At 44.7% G+C, this 17836-nt stretch overlaps 1 protein-coding gene across 1 annotated transcript in view; it reads right to left on the reverse strand.

Moving 5' to 3' along the window:
- The window catches only part of PITPNB (phosphatidylinositol transfer protein beta), an 84489-nt gene extending 66811 nt beyond the window's left edge, over positions 1 to 17678 (reverse strand). Inside the window, exons 1-3 of the mRNA XM_075012475.1 lie at positions 17638 to 17678; positions 8126 to 8156; positions 6145 to 6290 (exon numbers count right to left, since the gene is read on the reverse strand). Coding sequence (XP_074868576.1) covers positions 6145 to 6290; positions 8126 to 8156; positions 17638 to 17657 — 197 coding nt within the window. The 5' untranslated portion in view covers positions 17658 to 17678. The remainder of the gene's footprint in view (positions 1 to 6144; positions 6291 to 8125; positions 8157 to 17637) is intronic.
- Positions 17679 to 17836: the final 158 nt, after the last annotated feature.

Genomic DNA, 17836 nt, shown 5'->3' on the forward strand with positions numbered 1-17836 from the left:
ATTCCCTGCCCATGATGAGGCTTGCCTACCTCCACAAGGGACAGCATAACTACTGCAGGGCTCACACACTTTCCGAGAGACTTTGCGCTTTCCAAATAGCCATGGTGCCAGAGCAGCCCCTGGGGGGCTTGAGCAGAGCCCACACATAGGCACTACTGCTTCTACTGCACCTCATCCTGGCCACCCTCCTCTTCTTGGGGGGCAAGCCAAGCATTGGCTTCGAGGCACACAGCAGTGCTGCTCCACGGGCCCACCTGTGCTCGCCCCCTCGGGTGCTCAGGAGAGTCTGGAGGTACACCACCAGTTCCAGCTCGCGGGAACGCCTGATCAGCAGCAGTGGGATGACCAGCAGTGGCTCCAGGACTTCCGAATGCAAAAGGACACCTTCATGAACTCTACACCTGGCTTGCCTGAACCTCCAGAGACAGGACACCTGGTTGTGGCCCACCACCCCCCCTAGAGAAACGGGTCGCCATAGCCCTCTGGAGGATGGCCACTCCCAACAGCTACTGCTCCAGCAGGAACCAGTCCACCTTCGGGGCTGTCCTCATGTACGTAAAGCACTCTAGGTCTGCAGGCACTGCAAGGGGTGTGTGTGTGTGTCTTGCACAAGGGGGACCCTCGGGGAGTGGGGTTGGGAATATGAGAGGTGAGGTGGAGGGGAGCTCCATCCCCACGGGGACTGTGCTATCCCACCTTCACATGGCCCTGCTACCAGGGGCGCAGTGGCTCCCAGGAAGCTCAGGGGCAAGGAGGACAGGAGGGAGCAGGGGACTCCAAGAGCCCAGAGGCTCCCTCCCCAGTCCCTCACATGTGTGGCTGGCCCCCTCCTCTGTCAGGTATGATGGCCATCAACACTATCTTCCTACAGAGAGCTGTCCATCTCACAGACCTGGAGACAGTCATGTTTGGATTCACCACCCTGGGGTTCCTCAGCTGCCTCAGGGAGATCAACAGGACCCCATCAACATCTGTGCCCTGGACCATAACATGATACATCAATAGAAAGGGATACTGCTCCGTTGTGCTGCAGATCCCAGTGGGCCACTGGGGACCGTTCCACAATGTTTGTCAGGTGCTTGGGCCAGGCATGCAACACACACAGGTGTTCTGCAGCTCCAGACTATGTCAGAGGATGGAGGCAGGTACCTTCGTCCCCTGCCATGAGCTGGCAGTAAGGGACATGAATATGCCATTGTGCATGGTGGTAGAAGTGGGTGGCAACTTGGGCTGCAGTGACCATGAAATGATAGATTTCAGGATCCTGACAAATGGAAGAAAGGTGAGCAGTAAAATACAGACCCTTGAATTCAGAAGACCAGCCTTCAACTCCCTGAGAGAACTGAGGGGCAGGATCCCTTGGGAAACAGATACAAAGGGGAAAGTAGTTCAGTATTAAACTCGTCTTATTGAAGGCCCAGGAACAAACTATCATAATGCACAGTAAGAAAAGCAAACATGGTAGGCAACCAGTTTGGCTTCACAGGGAAATAGTTTGCAAGCTCAAATGGATGCATATAAGAAGTGGAAACTTGGACAGATGACAAAAGGAGGAGTACAAATACTTAGCTGGAGAATGTCGGAGTAATCAGGAAGGCAAAAGCACAATTGGAACTGCAGCTAGCAAGGGATGTGCTGGACAACAAGAAGGTTTTTTTACAGACATGTTAACAATAAGAGGGTTATCAGGGAGGGTGTGGGGCCATTGCTGGATGAGGGAGGTAACCTGGTGACAGATGATGCAGGAAAAGCTGAAGTACTCAATGGTTTTGGTTTTTTTTTGCCTCAGTCTTCATGGACAAGATCAGTTCCCAACCTATGGCACTAGGCAATACAGTATGGGAAGGAGGTGGACGGCCCTCTGCAGGGAAAGAACAGGTTAAGAGCTACTTAAAAAAGGTAGTGGCACACAAATCCAAGGGTCTATATTTCATGCATCCATGGGTACTGAGGGAATTAACAGATGTCATTACAGAACCTTTGGCCATTTTTCAAAACTCTTGGAGATCAGGAGAGATCCCAGATGATATGAAAAAGGCAAATGTAGTGCTCATCTTTAAAAAATGACAATCCAGGGAACTATAGACCCGTCAGCCTTACCTCAGTCCCTGGAAAAATCATGGAGGGGATCCTCAAGAGATCTATGTTGGAGCACTTGGAAGAGGGGAAAGTGATCAAGAGTAGTTAATATGGATTCACCAAGGGCAAGTCATACCCAACCAATTTGATTAGCTTCTTTGATGGGGCTCTGTGGACATGGGGAAGTCAATGGATGTTATATACCTTGACTTTAACTACACTTTTGATAGTGTCTCAACATTCTTGCCCTTAAGTTAAAGTAGTACGGACTGGATACATGGACAGAAACTTGGCTTGATGGACAGGCCTAATGGGTAGGGGTCAATGTCTGGTTGGCGGTTGGTTTCAAGTAGAGTGTCCCAGGATCAATTCCAGGGCCAGTACTGTTCAACAACTTCATTAACGACCTGGATGAGGGAATGCATTGCACCATGAGCAGATTTGCAGATAACACTAAGCTAGGGGGTCAGGTAGATACACTGAAGGGTGGAGATAGGGTCCAGAGTGACCCAGACAAATTTGAGGATTGGGCCAAAAGAAATTTGATGAGGTTTAACAAGGAGAGGTGCAGAGTCCTGCATGTGGGATGGAAGAATCCCAAGAACTGTTACAGGCTGGGACTGCCTGACTAAGCAGCAGTGAAGTAGAAAAGGAACTGGGGTTTATAGCAGACGAGAGGTTGGATATGAATCAGTGTGCCCTTGTAGCCAAACAGGCTAAAGGCATATTGGGGTGTATTAGGAGAAGCATTTCCAGCACATCTAGACAATCTGTTATTCCTCTCTACTTAGCACTGGTGAGGCCACATTTGGAGTACTGCGTTCACTTCTGGGCCCCCTACTATAAGAAGGACGTGGACGCATTGGAGTAGGTTCAGCAGAGAGCAACAAAAATAAGCAAGGGGCTGGAGCACATGACCTATAAGGAGAGGCTGAGGGAGTTGGGCTTATTTAGTTTGCAGAAGAGAACAGTGAAGGGCGATTTGATAACACCCTTCAATTTCCTGAGAGGGGGCTGTAAAGAGGATGGAGAGAGGCTGTTCCCAGTGGTGACAGATGGCCGAACAAGGAGCAATGGTCTGAAGTTTCAGAGGGAGAGGCGTAGGTTGGATACCAGGAAAAAACTGTTTCACCAGAAGGGTGGTGAAGCACTGGAATGCCTTACCGAGGCAGGTGGTAGAATCTCCATCCCCATGTCCTTGGCTTGACATAGGCATGATTGGGATGATTTAGTTGGGGTTGATCCTGCTTTAGGCAGGGGGCTGGATTCAATTACCTTCTCAGGTCCCTTCCAGCCCTAGAATTCCATGCTGGGGGTCACGGCCTACTTCGTCATGCCCTTGCTCATGAGTCCATAGGTCAGGCACCTGAACCAAAGCCAGGCACTCCTTAATGCCCGACAGCTGGGAACAGAACCAGGCCAAGTGTGCGTTCAGCCGCTGAAAGGCATGTTTTAGGTGCCTCCTCAGCTGGCTAGACATGGGGGGAGCACAACCCCCCCCCCCCCCATGTTGTGGCTGCCTGTTGTTCCCTCCACAACATAGTGGAGGGAAAACGGAAGGCCTTCCTCCTGGGGTTGGGGGTGCATGCTGGCTATGGCTATGAGCAGACAGACAGCTCCAGCCTGCCAGGCCCATCAGGACAGACTGCAGATCTGGGAGGCCCTGAGGGAGAGCTTCTCCCACAGCCCCAAATAACGCTCCCTAGGGTGCCACCAAAAAGGGCCTCGGGCCCACAGCCCTAAACCAGTTCCTACCAGAACCCCTCCCCTTCCAGCCCCAGCCTCTTCCAATTAAGGACACGGGGGAGGGGTTCAAATGACTTGTTTACTTAAATACAAATGTATTGAAAATAAATGTTGTGCAAAAGATGATATAACTATACACATCAGGCAGGCAGCATCTGAACTTGGATTGCGGGGGGTGGGGCAGCCTTGGGATGGGTGTAGAGGGGCATTAGTCCAAGGACAGGGTAAAGTCACTACACTGCAAGGGAAGAAGGACCCTGAGTGGCGTCAGCCTCAGAATCCCATCGGGGCTAGGGACACAGGAAGGTACGTCAGCAGTGGGGCTGTGGCAGAGTTGGGCTTGGCAGCGGGAGTACAGGGGGCAGCCATGGACACTCTGCAGGTTTTGGTGACAAAAAACTCATGAGAATAGACATAGCCCTAGTGTTTAATGACACCCCATTCCCATACAGAAAATGCTCTTTTATGTCAAGAAAGCAAGTTGAAAAGTCTGTAGGGCGACTCAAAGAATGAAGTGGCCAAGAACAAGGCCAACATCCTGTGCTTAAGTCCAATGCTCCAGCTAATCAAATCGTTCAACCATCATCTTTATGTCCCAAATGGAATAGAAGAGTCATCTTTTCCTCTAAAGAATGTTTGGCAAGTAAATAGTATCTCTTCCCCAGGATTGTTGAAGTGTGCATTAACTCACACTGCAGGAATCATTGGTGACTTACACATGTCAAAGACAGAACAAATGGCAAAATACACTGTTATTTCCAAGTATTCAACCTCATTGCCTTATACAGCTTTTAATGGAAACGCACCATCAAGGGTCTACTCAGCAAAAACACTCTCAACAGCTTCACAGTAGCTACAGCAACCCTGTACATCAATTTCTGGATACAATTTTTTATATGCTTGCAGTTAGCTCCAACTGATAGTCATGTTTTGGCTCAGGGTGCCTAGCTGCAAACTGTTTGGCAATAAAAAAAACAATCTGACTTAAACAAGTTAATCAGATATAGGAAAACACTGATTTGATTCAGGTTTGCTGTCAAACCAGATTTCAGTATTTAAAGTTAATATTTAAGATGCTACTAACTAAACTTTACCACCACGTTATTCTGATTAGCAAAGCCATACTGATTTGACTTCCCTCCTAACAGCTATACATCGAATGAACTTCACCCAGTTTATACGGAATACGGCCTATACCAAACTCTTCCACCAATATGAGGAGTCTGTTCAGTCTCCCACAGACACATGGCATACTGGATAGCACTAGGTCAAAGGAGAATGCATGCAGCAGCCTATTGAAGTACTCCTCAGTGAGGCACTGGCATGCACCTTTGATACTCATCTGTACTGCATACACCTAACAAGTTAAACACTAGCATAAACAATGGGCTCAGTTGAAACCCAAATCCACTTTATATAGGAAAATGAAGGACAACCAATATATTTTAGATTAGAAAGTTAAACCCCTGACTTTGAAGGCCCTCACCTGACCAACCAGCAGACAACTAGAAGGTTGTGTTTAACAACTGCGTTTCTCGTTAGTCAGCTTTTTCTACATCTCTAACTAGAGCCTTCTGTTGTACATTATTTAAACATTCAAAGAAAACCATAAAAGATACAGAATTGTGCTCTTTGATCCCCTGGGTAGTCTGTTTACATTAGTGACAAGATCAAAACAAATCCTGAGTCCCAGGAGCTGTAGCAAGATTCCAACATCATCAATAGGCAAATGTAACCATTTTCCTTTCAAGGACAGAAAGGGAAAACAACTGTACCCAGGATGTTAACACTTTTTATACTAGACACATCACACTTGAGCACGTGTCAAAACAGTAAGCAAGAAAATGATTGAAATGCTCTTCTATAACAGTAGAAACAACAAAAAGCTAACTGGCAGCAACTATGGCCTAATTTCAGGAACTGGAATTACCTTTGTCTCAAGTCATGTCAAAAGTACATTTTAATAGGGATATGTGGCTGTCCTGAGTTTCTGCACTAACAAAACCAGTCTGAAGTATCACAGACTTTGCCAAAGCTCACGTATTGAACACGAGCAACGCGATGAGCAGCAAAAAAAACAGCAGAATAGCCTCTCCGCTGAACAAAGTACCTGAAACTTATTTTTTTTAAGCATATCCATACCCATTTTGTGGTGTGCTCTTCTTCCTCCCCACTACATTTCTTAACATTCCACACCGGTTCTAAATACTTCCTGGTCAGAAACAAAGTGTGCTGTACTCTTACATAAAGAAAAGGGAAGCTGGGAAATCATGAGGCAGTAGTTCTCCCACAGAAATACAATGAATATACATCGCTTACCTCTTTAAGTGATAAATTTTGTGGGTGTATTGTCCCTTTTCACCATCTTTTTCATAAGGCTCATTCTTTAATACTTGAATTCCTTCACCACCTCCTGTTTCATTTTTACTAGCTTCTGCCACCGAGTACAGTTGTCCAACTTGATACTGAAATTAAGAGATGTAACATTTCAACAGAAGAAAACTGTGTAGTCTGTGAGAGTTTAGATAGCAGATGAGAGGCTGGTTATGAGTCAGTGTCCCCTTGTAGCTAAGAAGGCTAATGGCACATCAGGGTACATTAGGAGGAACATTTCCAGGAGATCTAGAGAAGTTATTATTCCCCTCCACTCAGCACTGGTAAGAGCACATCTGGAGCATCGCATCCAGTTCTGGGGCCTCCCAATATAGAAATGGATGCATTGGAGTTGGTCCAGCAGAGGGCAACGAACGTGATTGGAAGGCTGGCGCACACGACCTATGAGGAGAAGTTGAGGGGTCTGGGTTTATTTAGTTTGCAGAAGAAAAGAGTGAGGGGTGATTTGATGGCAGCCTTCAACTTCCTGAAGGGGGCTCTGACGAGGATGGAGAGAGGCTGTTCTTAGTAGTTACGGATGGCAAAACAGGGAGCAATGGCCTCAAGTTACAGAGGGAGAGGTGTAGGTTGGATATTAGGAAAAACTATTTGAGCAAGACGTTTGTGAAGCACTAGAATGTGTCACCTAGAGAGGTGGTGGCATCTCCATCTCTACAGGTTTTTGAATTCCAGCTTGACAAAGTCCTGGCTGGGATGATTTAGTTAACATTGATCCTGCTTTAGGCAGGGGGCTGGACTCGACCTCCTGAGGTCCCTTCCAGCCCTAGGATTCTATATTTCAATTTGACCAGTGAATTTTTATGGACATAAGTTTACGTAAACAAAATGACACTACTACAAGGAAGTTCCACATTAGAGAATAAGAAAAATTTGGATAATTATATCTAATTGATTGTGAAAACAAGCGCTGCACTATGTTTTGTTTCACACTAATACAGCACCATACCATCTCAGGCCTCACTGGGCCAAAAAAAAAAAAAATCAAGAATTTTACTGTTTGTGGTATTAGTTTTCCATGATATTCAAGAAAACTACTACAGAATACTATTTTTGTTCCAGCAATAGACACACAAGTATGGCCACTTAAAGTGTTTCTGGTTTAAATGTAAAATTTTAAATGATTAGTCTTATTCCCAATTGTACAGTTTTAACATGCACATGTAGCAGAGAGGTAGCCAAGTTAGTCTGTATCTTCAAAAACAACAAGAAGTCCTGTGGCACCTTATAGACTAACAGATATTTTGGAGCATAAGCATCTGATGAAGCAGGTCTTTGCCCACGAAAGCTTACGCACCAAAATATCTGTTATTCTATAAGGTGCCACAGGACTTCTTGTTGTTTTTGAAGATGCAAATGGTTATTCAGGAGGTCACCACACACAACAAAACTTTCTTAGGACAAAGCTATTTAGGTGGATGAAACTAGCTGCCAAAAGGCATATGCAAGAGGCTGCATTTCCCCTTAAAACAGGGAATTTTCTATTGAACTTGGACTTTTGGGAGTGAGCTTCAGTTAGGTGCATTTCCATTACATTTAAATCCTTAGGTTCAAACATGAAGAGTAGCCCTATCCCTGTTTTGTGTGACAGAGAAGTATATTAGCTGGAGTCACAACAGTGAGTGCACCCTCACAAGCAGGAAGACAAGCAGCAATGAAGAGATTTACAGTTTCATTTCTTTGATCATAAGCACTAGATTGTCTTAGAAGTGGCAAAATTTCTTGACCTATAGTCATTTGTCTGCTTTGAAGTTCATGGAGCAGGAACAAGTTTGCTCTGCCTGACTGATGGGACAGTAATTCACATCTGGAAACCTAGTGCATGCACCGCACAAAATACCTTTAGATCCAGGCTAATCAGTTTTTGAAGAAAGAACAAAGCTCAGCAAGAAAGAAAGCTATTACATACCTCTTGCACTGAGCATGGTAAAACCACTCGGCTGAAAGAGAAAAGGAACAAACAATGTATACAATGAGCATCTATATAGTCACATGCTCCACGCGCAATACCTGTACTAGCCTTTATACAGATATTCATAAAAAATGCAAAATTAATTATGTTCATTAACCTTTTATAAAATTCTACCAATTTAGCAATATAATTACATAAGCAAAAAGTAATTAACCAGATGCAACCCCATGTTAAACACCTGTTATAATGAAAAAGTGTGAGCAGTTGAAGCAAAGGAGAAGGAAGGAGATCCAAAAGTTAAATCCAGCTCTGCCACTGACTTGAAGTGACATCAGGCAACATACTTAGGAGAGTCACAGCTTAACACAAGACTGAACAACAAAATTGTCCTGTCTGACCTCCTGTATACAGTGTATGCCACTATCAGCCAGCGTTGACTGGCTTGTTTCCTCATTTGAGAGCAGGAATGAAGTTCTTGCCCAATACCTTGTGATGTCCGATTTCAAACACTCCTGCAGATGCAAAGTAAAGGCTAAGTGCACTAAACTTCTTTGATTACTGCAAATATTAAGTACGCTTTACAAAAAGTAAAGGCAGATTGCTTTTCATTGCATTTGGGAGAGTAGTGGCGAAGTATGACTTGACTGGTACTTTAAAGATAGTGTTGATACATGCGATTTTAACGAGCTATATTAAATGCATCAAGAAACGTTAATATTTCAACAACAAGCAAGCTTCACTGTACATACAGTGTTGACTAATTCTGTTCTACGCTGAAAGCACACGTACAATACAGCCAACTGACTATTGCTATAAAACCCTTAAAAATATCACAATGACCTGGAATTTAAAAATCACCTAGGAATTGACCAACCTGATATTATCTTAAGAAATCTGGAGGTAATTAATGGGGTTCTCTCCACCACCACCAAGAAAAATGTGAATTTTCTGTATTTAAAACCTATTTTAAATACTACATGCTAACAAAATCTAAATGGAAAGGTGAAAGATTAATACCCCATTTTTGTTGCTTTTACTGGTTAGCCACCCTCTCAAACTGGATTAATAAAACTGCAGTACAAGCCAGGTTATCTGGAATTCGGATAACCAACAATTTAGATATTGGCATAGACAGTACGCTTATTAAGTTTGCAGATGATACCAAGCTAGGAGGGCTTGCAACTGCTTTGGAGGACAGGGTCAAAATTCAAAATGATCTGGACAAATTGGAGAAATGGTCTGAAGTAAACAGGATGAAGTTTAATCAAGACAAACGCAAAGTGCTCCACTTATGAAGGAACAATCAGTTTCACACATACAGAGTGGGAAGCGACTGTCTAGGAAGGAGTATGGCAGAGAGAGATCTAGGGGTTATAGTGGACCACAAGTTAAATATGAGTCAGTGTGATGCTGTTGCAAAAAAAGCAAACACGATTCTGGGATGCACTAACAGGTGTGTTGTAAACAAGACACAAGAAGTCATTCTTCTGCTCTACTCTGCGCTGGTTAGGCCTCAGTTGGAGTATTGTGTCCAGTTCTGGGCGCTGCATTTCAAGAAATGTGGAGAAATTGGAAGAGGTCCAGAAAAGAGCAACAAGAATGATCAAAGGTCAAGAGAACATGACCTATGAAGAAAGGCTGAAAGAACTGGGCTTGTTTAGTTTGGAAAAAAGAAGATTAAGGGGGGGGACATGATAGTGGTTTTCAAGTATTTAAAAGCGTGTCACGAGGAAGGAGAAAAATTTATTCTTCTTGGCCTCTGAGGATAGAACAAGAAGCAATTGGCTTAAACTGCAGCAAGGGAGGTTTAGGTTGGACATTAGGAAAAAGTTCCTAACTGTCAGTGTGTGCAAACAGTGGAATAAATTGCCTAGGAAGATTGTGGAATCTCCATCTCTGGAGATATTTAAGAACAGGTTAGATAAGTGTCTATCAGGGATGGTCTAGACAGTGCTTCGCCCTGCCATGAGGGCAGGGGGCTTGACTTGACCTCTCAAGGTCCCTTCCAGTCCTAGCATTCTATGATTCTATGCTCAATTAACCAGCACCCACTCTGCAGGTGACTGCCCAGCCAGGGTGAGCAGCCAATCAAGACCCAGCCACTCTCCTGGGGCTGGTGGCTATGGGGCCAGCTATCTAGCCAGAGCTAGCAACTGCAGACCACTGGAGCAGAGCCAGCAGTTTTGCTTCAACATCCAGCACTCCCAGGGAACAAATCATCAACTGCACAGCACATCAGTTATCACTGGGAAGAACTGTATCTCTGTAAAAGACTGGCGGTGGTTTCCTATAAATAAAAGTTTGCGGAATGCAGAACAGTTACAGACAGAGGCTGTGGCCACACTTGGCCACACCTTCGAAATTGCCATGCTAATGGCCAAATCAAAGAATGCTATTGAGGCCCTGAAGTGAATATTCAGCGCCTCATTAGCATGCTGTTTGGCATGGCGACCCGGGGGTCCTTTTCAAAAGGACCCTGCACATTTTGAAATCCCCTTATTCCCCTCAGCTGAGAGGAATACGGGGATTTTGAAATGTGCGGGGTCCTTTCGAAAAGGACCCCCCGTGCAGCTGTGCCAAGTGTGTTCCAGTGGTGCCTTCCAAGTGCCGTGGCCAGAAGTGTGCTAATGCTAATGAGGTGCTGAATATTCAGTTCATCACCCCATTACTATTTGTGGAAGCCATCTTGTATAGACGCCATTTCACATCCCTTACTTCTGCACGCACACAAGAGCCTGCCCTTTCCTTGACCTGTTTGGGAATGGCTGGGAGGATGAGCTCTATGGAATGCCTTAATGAACTGTTTGGAGTTGGGATCCAGCTCCCTTTTACCTGATTTTCCTTGCGGATAACTGTTTCTCTTTGGAAAGTGATTTATGATTCTCTAATTAATTGCCTCTGACACTGGGCTTGTTTGTATAAGGGTATAAAACACTAGAGTTAGCTGCATCAAGCAGCCTTGCTGGACCTGGTTTTACTGGTGTCCAGTTTGGCTCATCTGCTGCCTTACCGAATTCAATAAAGCTGAACGTTAGCCACCTAAACTCAGAGAAGTCTTGTGCTTCAACATATTTTTCAATTTGGTCATTAGCACGGCCATTTCGACCTTTTTTGGGGGGCAGGGGGCAGCGGCGCGGGGGGGAAGGACTGATAGATTCAAAAGGCTTTACTAGAACTTTAGCTGCCTATCATGCATGATTAAGAACATAAGAATGGACATAACGGGTCAGACCAAGGGTCTGTCTACCCCGGTATTCTGTCTTCTGACAGAGGCTAATGCCAGGCACCTCAGAGAGAGGCCGTGTCTACACGTGCCCCAGACTTCGAAATGGCCACGCAAATGGCCATTTCGAAGTTTACTATTGAAGCGCTGAAATGCATATTCAGCGCTTCATTAGCATGTGGGAGGCCGCGGCGCTTCGAAATTGACGCGGCTTGCCGCCGCGCGTCGCGTCCAGACGGGGCTCCTTTTTGAAAGGACCCCGCCTACTTCGAAGTCCCCTTACTCCCATGAGCTCATAGGCAACATGAGCTCATGGGAATAAGGGGACTTCGAAGTAGGCGGGGTCCTTTCAAAAAGGAGCCCCGTCTGGACGCGACGCGCGGCGGCAAGCCGCGTCAATTTCGAAGCGCCGCGGCCTCCCACATGCTAATGAAGCGCTGAATATGCATTTCAGCGCTTCATTAGTAAACTTCGAAATGGCCATTTGCGTGGCCATTTTGAAGTTTGGGGCACGTGTAGACGTAGCCAGAATGAACAGAAATAGTAATCAAGTGATCCATCACCCATTCCCAGCTTCCGACAAACAGATACTAAAGACACTCTCCCTTCCCACGCTGGCTAATAGCCATTTAAGGTCCTGTCCTCCATGAATTTAATTCTTTTTTGAATCCTGTCATAGTCTTGGCCTTCACAACATCCTTCCGCAAGGAGTTCCATAGGTTGACTTCATGTTGTGTGAAGAACTACTTCCTTTGTTTTAAATCTGTTGCCTATTAATTTTATTTGGTGACTCTCTAGTTCTTGTGTTATTTGAAGGAGGAAATAACTCTTCCTTATTCACTTTCTACATTAGCCATGATTTTCTAGACATCTAATATACCCCCTTAGTTGTCTTTTTACCAGCTGAACAGTCCCAGTTTTATTACTCTCTCCTACTATTGCAGCAGTTTCATACTCCTAATAATTTTGTTGCCTTTTTCCGAACGTGTCCCAATGCTAATATGTCTTCAGATGAGGTGACGATATCTGCACAAAGTACTCAAGATTTGGGTGCACCATGGCTGGCAATAAGGCAGTCTCTGTCTTATTATATATCCCTTTCTTAATGATTCCCAACATCCTGTTTGCTTTTTTGACTGCCACTGGACAGAGTGTATTCCAAGAACTATCCATAATGATTCCAAGATCCCTCGAGTGGTAACTGCTAATGTAGTCTCCATCATCTTGCGGATATAATTGGGATTTTGTTTGCCAATATGCATTACTCAACATTTATCAGCACAGAATTTCATCTGCCATTTGTCGCACAGTCACCTAGTTTTATGAGATCCTTTTGAAGCTCTTCAGAGCCTGCTTTAGACTTAACTATCTTGAGCAGTTTTGAATCATCTGCAAGTTGTGCCATCTCACAGTTTACAGGTTTCTCCAGCCCATTTATGAATATGTTGAATAGGACTGGTCACACTACTACTGACCATTCATTCCTACCCTTTGTTTCCCATCTTTTAATCAAAACAAAAAAGCAGTCAAGTAGCACTTTAAAGACTAACAAAATAATTTGTCAGGTGAGCTTTCATGGGACAGACCTACTACTTCAGACCACAGCCATACCAGAACAGACTCAATATTAACTTGACTGCTTTTTTGTTTCGCTAGTATATATACTAGTACGGCTCCCTCTCTGTTACTATCTTTTAATCAGTTATCAATCCATGAGAAGACCTTTCTATCATCCCAAGATAGATTAAGAGAGTTTGCTTAAAAGAACTTTTGGTGAGAGACCTTGCCGAAGGCTTTCCGAAAATCTAAACACATTATACCCACTGGATCCCCCTTGTCCAAATGCTTGCTGATCTCCTCCACCCTCAAGGAGCTCTAGTAGACTGATGAGACGTGATTTCCTTTTACAAAAACCATGTTGTCTCTTCCCCAACAAATCATGTTCACCTGTGTGTCTGACAATTCTGTTCTTTATTATAGTTTCAACCAGATTTCCTGCTGCTGAAGTTAAGACTTACTTGCCTGTAATTACTAGAATCACCTCTAAAGCCTTTTGAAAAGATTGTGATATTAGCTATCCTCCAATCATTTGTTATGTAACCTCTCCTTTAAATCTGTTTCCAAATCACTCAGCAGTTTCATACCTGAGATCCTTCAGAAGCTTATCTGGCCCTGACGACTTATTTTATTAATTTGCTCCAAAACATTTAGAAATGGTTTATAATTGATTTTTAAAAATATTTCTCCTTTGTCTCAACCCCAGAAGTTAGGGTTCTAGTGCCCAAGGACTACCCATAAATAGTTTTACATTTTCAACTTCAGCTGTGTCAAGACATTTGACATGAAGTTGTATTATATTGTACTGCCTTGAATGGGTATAAACACCAGAACAAGAGAATTATTTGAAGAGGTCCAAGAGTGCACCACCCATTCAATTATATAAACACAACAACAACAACAACAATTCTCTACATCATCAGGAAAGGTGGTACATACTCAACAGAAATGGAGAGCCCCATAACTTAGCCCTTCAAAACTACATTACAAAAACCATTGGAAAAAATCACCAATGGAACAAGCCTGCACTGGTCAGGAAAGGGAGAGAAATGAAACTGAACTTTTGAGGCAGTGGCATCTATGAGTCACTGTGCCAATACTGCTGCCTCAAGACCATGGACTCTTTCCCAACTGCTGTCATAAGAGAGAGCCTTCTTTAGCTGACTGATTATTCATAATTGTTAGATGAGTCCAACTATCCCACTCAGACACACTCTCTCACAAACATGCACAAAAGCGTGTCACCCAACCAGCAGCATCTCAGTGCACTGATGCTCTGCACAGATGGCAATGTTCATTTCTCCTGGAAGGCAATTTGCCCTTCTCCTGGAGGCAGAAAGGACAAATGAGAGTGGATAGAACACAGTAAACTACAGGAAGGCAGTGAACATTAACCACACATCAACAAGATCATCAGTATCTTTGCTATGAAGAAATGAGCTGAAGCATTATTCTGTAGATTAGGACTGTTGGCAGGGAGTCCACATTTGACACTTCAGCGCTAACTACTTTGCGTGGCAAAGGAATTTGCTATATACTGCTTAAGTTGTCACAGCATTAAGTCATTTTACAGACTCTTCGGACATACCTAAAGCTAACGCTGTGGCTCCAAACATAAGGAATGTGGCCAGAAGTTCAGGATATGTAAAAGAAATACGTTCCTTAAATAAAATTACCATATCTCTTGGAAAAAGCAATATTAAGGAAGATTTATTCCAGACAACAGGAATTTCTGTAGCAAACCAAAATTCAGTGCAATGCTCAGCAGAGGAAGACATATCAATTAATAGGAATGAGGCAACTTAGTACTAAATATTTTAGATATTGCCTCCAAAAATTAACCTTGACATTACATTGGACAGGTGAAAAGGGCAAATGTTTTAAAACAAAGAACCATCACATTAAGTCAGCTGCTTTCAATTGTATACCTGCTGAGCTGGAGCAAAACCAACACTGTAAGGTATTGCTGTGTTAAAAGGCACGGAAAGAAGCTGAGCACCAGATACTGTCACATGAAGTATGCAGTTTTTATCTAAGAAAGTGCAACTGCAAAAACTTTGAGTTGGTCTTTGCAACAGATAATTTGACCTGCAAAGAGGTTTATATTATACATTATTATGGCTAGTTAAGTAATAGCTCATCTCTCTATGCATACTTCTGCCACATTTGCAAGAATCATAAACGGTCATTCGTCATCCCAATGTGTTACGGGGGTTTACTGTTCTCCTAGGATTTCCTTTATGTTACAGGTAAGAAATGCCTAACACTACAAATTGTGGTTCCACACTTACCACTGCTACAGGCATCAGCATTTGCATCTTATAACACAATCTCAACAATTACACTTTACCCTGTAAACAACAAAATAGATAAATCTGGCATATTGGTTAAAAATATGTGGCCAACACTCTGCAGTGATGCCAAAAGGAACATTCCTTCCCTTAAAGAACCCTCCAGTTGGTTCTACTGCCACAAAAAAGGAGGAAAGAATGTGAAATAAAACGATCACTGTCTTGTTTGACAATAAGGCAAGGTTCACAGGGTTATTTTAAAACCCAGTTAAAAACAAACCAATGATTCATGGATTTAAAGGCCAAAAAGGCCCATTGTAATTATCTATTCTGACGTCATGTAAACATAAGCCATGTTAAAAAAAATTATATCTATGGTTTGTGCCCCATTTACCAAACAAACCAGTTCATTCTGTATCAATGACCTATTCTCTTCATTATTTGTCACTCTCCAAATGTGTGTTAATTGCAAACTCTTAGTGATGGTTTTAACTTTTCTTCTGTCATCAATTAAAAAGCACCAAACCAACTCTTGTAGGACTTCAATGGAAATACATTTGCTTGATGGTGATTCCTGTTAAAATTTAGGGTGCACCTACACTAGGAACTAACTTTGAAGTTTGGCACTACTTCAAATTAGCCTTCAGAGAGTCTACTGGTGTTTTCCCTTAGTTCAAATTTGGGCTCCCTTACTTCCAAGTCCTTACTCCATTCCTGGGAATGGAGTAGAGCTCTACTTCAAAGTTTAAATTCAAAGTAGGGTGTGTGTAGATGCTCAGCTTTCAAATCTGGTACTTTGAAGTTGTAACTTCAAAGTAAGCAACTTCGAAGTTAATTTTGTAGTGTAGACATGGCCTTAGATTTTGTGACCTACCAAGTTAGCCAGTTTTTAATCCATTTAATGTGTACCATGATAATTTTTATACTATCATTTTATTCAAAGTGTCATGCAGTATCAAGTCAAATGCCTTACAGAAACCAAAATATGTTAACATTATTACCTTAAAAAACTAAGCCTGCAATCTCAAACAGATAAACTAGCTTGAAAAAATACACTTTCCATAAAAGGATGCGGACTTAATTTTTTAATGGAATGCTGCATCAGCTGCTCCAATATTTTGCCTACAATCAGTAGCAGACTCACAAATCTGTAACTATACAATTAATCCTATTCACTCTTTTAAAAGAATTGATACAATATTAGTTCTCTAATGGAAATTCCCCAGAGCTTCAGGACTTAGCAGAAATAATTTAGTCTTCCCCTCTCCAGAATTGGGCTCAGTATACATCCTCCAAGACCGTGCAGGCTAAGAATTTCCTCTTTACTCTTCCCTCTCCCCCATGAGGGTTCAGAGAAAACACAGATCATAGTTAACGTACATCTCTAGATTCCTAAATGGATATAAAATCCAAATCTGCAGAAGTGAGCCATGGATAGGTGCACTGACATGTGCAGATGCAGATATCTACAAGTTTGCAGAGTTCTACATACAAAATTTGTACCTGCATGCACATCTCAAAAAAGAAAAAAAAGTCAGATAGCTTTAATGAAATTCACAGATGCAGATATCCATGAACAGAAAGCAGATATTCATGGATATACAGGGCTCTACACATCTCCTCGTCCTTGGGCAGCCCCAAACCCATGACTTACTATTATTTATTACGCATCACGAACGCCGGCATTCCTTCCGCTATCAGACACAATTTGACGACTGGGCTGAGGTTGGTTACAGACAGGGTTAGCAGCACTGGCGGGAGAGGTGACCACGGCTAATGGGTGGAAAGGGGCAGTAACGCTGAAGTGCACGGAGCAGGCAGGGGGCAGGCTCAACAGCCAGCGACAGCAGGGACACAGGACACAGCACAGAGAGGTGAAAGGTGAGGGGACTCCCTGCTGCATGCGGGGGACAAGGTGACGCCCACCGAGGCGGGGGCTGGAAGCCCGAGGAAAGGACGGAACGGCACCATGGGGCCCCGAGGGAGATGGAGAGCAGCCAGTAGCAGGCGCAGGCCCGGGGACAGAGAGAAGCTCGGGCGGGGCGGGCCCGGCCCAGGGGAAAAGGCTCGGCGGGGCGGGGCGAACTCGGGACACGGAGGATGGAGAGAGGAGCCAGGGCGGGGCCTAGCGGGAAAGGCGAGGCAGGCCGGGGCGGGTGGGGCCCGGAGGCGGCGAGGCACCCGGGCCGGGGGGCAAGGCCGCAGGGGTGGAGAGGGGCCGGGGCAGAGCCCGGCGAGGAAGAGGAGCCGGGATGGGGGCCCGGCCCGGAAGGAGGACCGGGGCGGGGGGCGAGGGGCCGGAGGAAGGAGGAGGGCCCGGCGGAGAGCCCGAGAGCAGCAGGGAGCGGCCCGGCGGGGAACGAGAGTCGGGACGGCCCCTCCCCCCACGCCGAGGACGACCGAGGTGCGACGCGATCGCTCCCCAGCCCCCGACTCACAATTCCTTGATGAGCACCATCTTCCCGCACTCAGAGCCACACTGCGCAGGCGCGACCGGCACTACTTACCCAGCCTACCCCGCGCTGTTTCCGCGACCAGAATCCCGCCTCCACGCGGCAGCGCACCCAATCGCCAGGGCGCCCGCCCCTTCGCGCCAGCCCCGCCCAAACGAGCCAATGCGCAAGCGCAGCAGAATGT

This window comes from Carettochelys insculpta, chromosome 18, assembly GCF_033958435.1.
Source record: "Carettochelys insculpta isolate YL-2023 chromosome 18, ASM3395843v1, whole genome shotgun sequence".
Lineage (NCBI taxonomy): Eukaryota > Metazoa > Chordata > Testudines > Carettochelyidae > Carettochelys > Carettochelys insculpta.